This window comes from Nicotiana attenuata, unplaced genomic scaffold (genome assembly GCF_001879085.1).
Source record: "Nicotiana attenuata strain UT unplaced genomic scaffold, NIATTr2, whole genome shotgun sequence".
Taxonomy (NCBI): Eukaryota; Viridiplantae; Streptophyta; class Magnoliopsida; order Solanales; family Solanaceae; genus Nicotiana; species Nicotiana attenuata.
Window position 1 is genome coordinate 125,159 of NW_017672735.1, and position 7,231 is coordinate 132,389.

The 7,231-nt window shown below is 39.0% G+C and overlaps 1 protein-coding gene across 3 annotated transcripts; it reads left to right on the top strand.

Annotated features, from left to right (window-relative positions):
- Positions 1–377: 377 nt before the first annotated feature.
- Positions 378–4,962, top strand: LOC109214314. Of its 3 annotated transcripts, XM_019378224.1 has the most exons (3): positions 378–743; positions 3,658–3,725; positions 3,996–4,962. In XM_019378224.1, the coding sequence occupies exons 1-3, from the start codon at positions 545–547 to the stop codon at positions 4,077–4,079; spliced, it is 351 nt and encodes a 116-aa protein (XP_019233769.1). In that variant the 5' UTR covers positions 378–544; the 3' UTR covers positions 4,080–4,962. The 3 variants fall into 3 exon arrangements, with proteins under 3 accessions (XP_019233769.1, XP_019233768.1, XP_019233770.1); XM_019378223.1 differs by lacking the exon at positions 3,996–4,962 and having other exon boundaries at positions 3,658–3,908; XM_019378225.1 differs by lacking the exons at positions 3,658–3,725; positions 3,996–4,962 and adding an exon at positions 1,822–2,137.
- The last annotated feature ends 2,269 nt before the right edge of the window (positions 4,963–7,231 follow it).

Sequence of the window (7,231 nt, forward strand, 5' to 3'; positions counted from 1 at the left end):
AAAATGGAACCAGTCCAACTTATGTTCACACCTAGGAGGTATCGTGTAGTTTTGTTTCGCCGATACCGTTTCCTAGAGTACGCATTTGATTACGCAAACGAGCTTTTCGGTATGCCACAGGGAAGGTATCTGTTTTTATGTATTATTTTAGTTTTCAGTTTTCATAGTGGAAGATTTGCTTTTCGTTTCTTTTTTATTCCCTTTAATTTATTGGCTGTTTTTACATGGTATGATTTAGTTTTGATTTGAAATATTGAAATCATAATGTGCATGGCGCGTTGGTATATGGTTTTAATAGATTATTGTAGAATAATAATAATAATTTTATTGTGATATAATAACCTAGAAATTGTTTTAGTTTTCGAAAAACAAAAGAATTAAGTTTAAAAAATTGAAAAAATTCTCTCTCTACCAAACGGGACAGAATCAACAAAATCCCCTTTTCAGCGCTTGAGGCCAACGCGCCTCCCCCATGGGCACGCCGGAGGAGTCTCCACCGGCGCGTCTTCCTACTCCGTCAGAAGGCTAGAATGAGGCAAACCTCATGAATGGAGGTGACTCGAAGAATCCAGGCTATGCGGCCACGATAGCTAGTCCTCCATCTCTCAGTAAACCTCCTAAAGGCTATGGATGCCCAATAATCCAAGCTCGCACCACCACCCATAATGGAATGCCAGCAGTCATTTTTGAGGTTAAAGATTACTACAGATTCATGGCCGAAGAATACAAGCTCACCATTGTAGGTAAAATTTTTAAGCCTCCCTAAGATTGAGGTCATTAGAGCCGCTTTCATGGAAAGAGTAGCAATCAAACGGTTTGTTAAAATTGGTGCCTATGATAATTAATACTGTTTTTATCGACTTTAGTAATGAGGAAGATTTTAAAAGTGTCTACTACATAAGATCTATTAATATGCACGGGGCTCAAATGTGGTCCCCTGATTTTTAACATAAACACAGTTCCCCTATGGTTCCTGTTTGGGTGATGCTGTCTGAGTTGCATTTCCATTGTCGCACATGGTACTATGTGAGATAAATTTTTGGTCCAGTGGGTACTCCTCTTTTATGGATGCTGCTACCTCTTGCGGAACTTGACCGAGTATGGCAAGGTCAGGGTGGAGGTAGACCTCACTAAATCGTTGCTAACTTGTGTCTGAGGAGGACACAATTTTGAGGATAGCCCACTAACGAGATTTACTCAGAAAGTGAAATTTGAAAGTGTTCCTAAGTACTGTAAGCATTGCAAAAGACTTGGACACTCTTTAGTTCAATGCCCGAATGTCAGTGACGACCCGATAGGATGTTGTGTAGATTTCCCTGTTTCGAGACCTCTATTAGCTTCATTTGATATTTTTTATTTGCATGGGTGGTCCATGTCATTTTCCGAAAAGTATTACGTAAAAATTTGAAGAAAAAGTAATTTTAGGCTTAAAATGGGACTTGAGTTGACCACGGTCAACATTCTTGGTAAACAACCTCTGATTGGTGTTTAGACGATCCGGTGGGTTCGTATGATGTTTTTTGATTTGTACGCACTTTTGGTTGGGATCCAGGGTGACCCTAGTGCATTTCGGCGCGTTATGTGAATAATTGTGAAAATGAGTTTTTAAGTTGGAAATCATGAGTTTTGATGATCGATTCCTGTTATTTGATGTTATTTTGATGATCTGAGTTAGTGAGCAAGTGTATATGATGTTATTATACTTGTGTGCATGTTTAGTTTAGAGTCCGATAGGCTCGGGTGAGTTTCAGAAGCATTACAGATGAGTTTGGATGGTTTGGATACTGCTGATGCATCTCCTATTTCTGGTGTCTATTGCAGATGCGAGCTTGGCTTTTGCGAACAAGAGTTTGTATTTGCAATGTTGGGACGAGGGGCTGGAACTTTGCTTTTGTGAAGAAAATTTTGCATTTGTGAACTAAGTGAGACTGCATTTGCAATCTCAGAGTCGCATTTACGACACAATATATTGGGGGTGAGTTTTGCATTTGCGAAGTGTTTGTCCGCATTTGCAATGGGGGACAGTTCCCGTTTGCGAACAAAATGTCGCATTCGCGACTTAGCTGGTCGTGATGCACTAATCGCATTTGCGAACAGTGTCTCGCATTTGCTGACATCGCATTTGCGAACAAGAGTTCGCAAATGCGACACCTGCAACTGGGTAAAAGGAGGGGGGGGGGGGGACGGGACTTAGCTCATTTTTCACCATTTCTCAATCCTAAACACTCTAGAGGCAATTTTTGAAGAACTTTTTCTTTCCAAATTTAGTGTTAAGTAACTCTAATCCACTTTCTTTCAATTTCCCATTACTTTTCATGAGTTTTTAACTTAAAATCTAGGATTTTCGTGGTAGAAATTAGGGATTTGGGTAAAATTTAGGAATTTTGTAAAATTGCGATTTAGACCTCAAATTGATGTCGGATTTCGAAACGAAATACGTAACCGGGCTCGGGGGTGAATGTGTAATCGGATTTTGGTCCGAATCTCGAATTTTGATCAAGCAGGCTCGGGTTGACGTTTGTTGACTTTTCAATTTCATCAAAGATTGAACCTTTTTCATTCATGGGTAGTTTCTAAAGCTTACTTTGAATTGTTTGATCGATAATTGGCTAGATTCGGTTGGTTTGGAGGCTTGTTCGAAAGGTAAGGTCGTGGTTGGTTGATTTATTTGGTTGCGGATTGAGGTAAGTGTCGTTCCTAACTTTGACTTGAGGGAAATAAGACTTATTGGGATATTTGTTATGTGATTTATGTGGGAAAATGACGTATATACGAGGTGATGAGTGTATATGCTTTGTCATGAGGTTAAAGCATGCGGGATTGGGCTATTCAGTTCCATGTCTTTGTTTATTCCATGTTATATCTAGTTACATACATTAGTTGCTACATGTTCTTACTTATTATCCATGATTTACTTGTTATTTGTTATTTAATTGTTACTTATTTCGATTTGTACAATTCTCACCCAACATCTGCTTACCCGCTACATTCTTTTAATTGTACTAATTGTATATTTCTGATGCCTCATATTTTACTTGCTTTTATTGTCCTTATATTACATGAAGAGCATTATTATGTCATTCCATTTATGTGAGCCATTTAGCTATTTCGATATCAATATTTGGCCAAGATTTGGGATTATGAAGTATTGGTTATTCTCCGTTTGTGTTGGTAATTCCTTATTGTTTTCATTTCCCTTTTGTGTTGATATTTCGTGGATAGTGGTGTTGAGTTCTTTATGTTAATGAATTGATGTGGGGAACAGGTTGCACGCCGCAACAATATTGAAATGAATTGATATTGGAGGATCGGGTTGTACATCGCAACATGAAATGATATGATATGATGTTGGGATCGGGTTGCACGCCGCAACTGATTTGAGGTGTTGTAGTTGTTTGTGACTGTAGAGTTTATTCTCGATATTGTGATACGAGATTTGAGATTATGTTATTCTAGGGACCTCTGGTAGTTCATCTTTGGGTCCGTCTATATAAGTTTTCCGTTTTATCTGTATGTTTGTAGTTTGTTATTATTATTCGTATAGGTTTATGTGAGTGTCTTATCATAGCCTCGTCACTACTTCGTCGAGGTAAGGCTTGTCACTTACGGAGTACATGGGGTCGGTACTCATGCTACACTTCTGCACTTCTTATGCAGACAGGTGTTATTTTCAGCGGCGTGTAGAGAAGTTCTTGCTTGGATCGACTTACAGCAGGAGACTTGAGGTAGAGCTGCTGACGTTCGCATTCCCTGAAGTCCCCTTCTATTTTGTCTTTATTGTTTACCTTGTTTCAAACAATTATATTTTGTTTAGACTTCTTTGTAGAACTCTAGTATGCTCATGTACTCGTGACTCCAAATTTCTAGGATATGTATAGATTGCGCAACAGTGTATTTATCACATCTAATTCAGTTTATTTCAATTTCATTTTATTAAGGTTCTGCTTTAAAATTGCTAAAATGGATAAATAATTTGCTAATGTTGGCTTTCTTAGCAAGCGGATGTTAGGCACCGTCACAACCCTACAGTTGGGATTTCAGATTGTGACAAGTTGGTATTGGAGCATTGGGTTGCCTAGGTCACACGAGCCATGAGCAAGCTTACTAGAGTTTGGAGGATCGGTACAGAGACGTCTATGCTTATCTTCTAGAGGCTATAGGCTTTAGGGAAGTTTCACTTTTTTCTTTCTCTATCGTGCAACTTTATTCTATCACTAAAGTTGAACCATTCTATTATTGTTCTCTCGCAGATGGTGAGGACACACACAACATCCACAACCAGACAGGAGCTGGAGCCCTATGTTGCAGCTATTACCAGGGGTAAGGGCCGAGGCCGAGGTAGGGGCTGAGGCAAAGGTAGGGCTCAGCCTAGAGCACGTGTAGCAACACCCATTGCAAAGCCTCAGATCGAGCATGAGGAGGAGATCCCTGTTCAGACCACACCAGTCGGACCTGCTCAGGTCCTGGAGGGATTCATTGCTACTCCCGTACTTTAGGACGCCCTAGTCCACTTACTGGGCTTTATAGAGAGTGTCGCCAGGCCAGAGTATTTACTATGGCACCAGTTGTCTCTCAGGCTGGGGGAGGAGCCCAGACTCCCGCTATTCACGCTCTGGAGCAAATGGCACCATATATCAGACTATGACAGTTCCAACAGTTAGAGTGGTTCTCCTGTTATTGCTACACATCTACAGGGCAGGCCCACTGTCGTGCCCCACTTTCTCGCGAAAGTGGGCTTTGACTCGTGACAACTCTTTTAAAGGAGGTATTAAAAGAGAAGAGTCGCCACCTAACGATTAGTAAGGTGTGTTAGGGAACATATTTGCGAATAACTCAGTTTGACTAGTCAACGCCACCAAAGATCGGGTAAGGGCTCAAATTACTTCAGAGAGATGGTGTTAGGCACTCTTCGAGGTCTACAGTTTAAACTATGTGAATTATGTAATTAGGCTAAGTGATCAAATAAATAAAGAGAGATTTTAAGTCAAAGAGTCTTATTATAACATATGAGTATCGGTACAAAACTTAATATGGCTACAAGGATACAACTACATTGGTCTATATTAAACGACTAAGTGTAGATATCAAGCATATAAAGGAAAGGGGGTCCTAAATTTTTTAGCCTAAAGGATCACCTCGTGCAACATAAATAATACTTCGCAACTTCCTTTAGGTAGGAGTTGCTCATATTATTAGCAGGCACACACTATCATCTCCTGCTACCCGATTACTATATTGAAGTTGTTTACCTAAAAGCGTTCTAATTCTATTCTAAGTCGTACCCTATGCATGTACTACCCCTCCCATGCCTATGGTCCAAGAGGCTTCGGACCTACTATTTAGGTGGTTCTAGACTTTACTTAGGTTTCTCAAAATGACAAAACTGATCGCATATTCAAAACAAGTTGGACTGCACATACTAGCAACGAGTGGCTCATGTTATCCTTCACACATAGCAACAAAGGCACGCAAACAGATTTCAGATTATGTAGCGAGGAGTCGTGAGCAATTTTAGAATCAAGATGTATGAAAATAGTTTAATAGGCATGGCTTCTATGTGACCACATGGCTTAGTAAAATCTCGTGGGTAGTGCTTCCAGTTAGATTACAGATTAAAAAGTGTTATTAAAGTCTATAGACATGATCTCTAGGTGATACACGCCTGAGGTTGTGAGGCCATTGGAAAAACTAAGAATTACTCATTTTGATCCTATTGGTATGCTTTCTAAGCGAGTAGCAATATCCTATAGGCAGGTTCTCTAATAGTTGATATTCGAACACAGATTCGTTATGCTCATTCCTATATGCACGTTGTCTAGGAGGGCAGTGCGACAAGGACAGTAGAACAGAAATTTGATTAATCAATTAAGACCATATAAACATGGCATCTAGATGAATATCTATGGAGATATATCTAAATTATTTAACACGATCAAATAGACATGTTAACTAACAATTGCACAGTAATAGCACAAGTTGAGCAAATGATCAACGATATTTGAATCCTATAAGCATGCTATCTAATGGTGTATAGAAACAGAGCATGTGAACAACATAAATACTTATTTTTAGACATGTTTCTGATGTTAGCAGGTAAAGCATTTAGGTTCCTACAGGCATGCTTTCTATCAGTGTATAAAAAATAGGGCGTGTCAAACAAAGTAACAAGAAAAGCAATTAAACCCTACAGACATGTTTTCTACCGACTCATGTGAGAATGAAAGTACCCTATCCCCCTTTTTACTAATTTTCCCATCTGTTTTGTTTGTAAATTATTATAGACCCAAAATAATGAATACAAGTGTAAATATTACATACTGAAAGACTACAAACCTAATAAACAGAGCCGACCCAAAAAAAGAAATAACCCAGTATTGCCTGGGCCTTCAGCAAGATCTCTTTTCACACGAATAGTAGACCCAGATCCAAACACACATCAAACATGAGAGTGTATCAATTGCACAACTTGGGGCCACACATGAACTCGTACCAGGAAACTCTGGAGTCTATTAACAATAATACCTCATAGGGACATGATTACATAAACATATCGTCACTTGTTTTTTTAGAAGCTAAGGGGGCAGGATTGGTCAAACAAGAGGGCTTGAACATGTCAACTAGGTGGACTAGCTTTAACATAGCAAGTTTGACATAGAAAAGCTAACACCATATTGAGTAATCATTCAACAAAGGAAAGGGTGAAGCATGCTGAGCATAGTCACACATTAGGAGGGCTTAAGAAGAAGGTCTAATGGGTTAACAGGGTAAACAAACAGACATGCTAAGTTTCCAGAAATCAAGTTTGTCAAAAGGTATAAGCCAGAGTTGGTCAAAGAAGACTTTAGACAGGTTAGCCTAAATCATAGTAGTTATACTCAGAAGGATAGCAATTTCACATGAAGATTTCTAATATGGAAGCCTAACATGATCACAAGCAATACAACAACAACCTAGTAGCATGGTCTACAACAAATGATAACAGTGCCAAAATCTGGAGAACTCATGAAAATATGTGAACTTACGAAGAAAAGGATAGGCAAGCATAATAACTCATATCACTTAACCAGACATAAGAGAAGAAGCTAATATAGAAGTTTTCCCTAGAAGCAATGCTAAAGACATAAGATTTACAAATCGAACATACATTAGTACTTGAATGGCATGGAAACATGCCTTAGCTTATCCGACAACCTTAGAAATTATTTACGTGAAAATGGTAACGACAATGTAA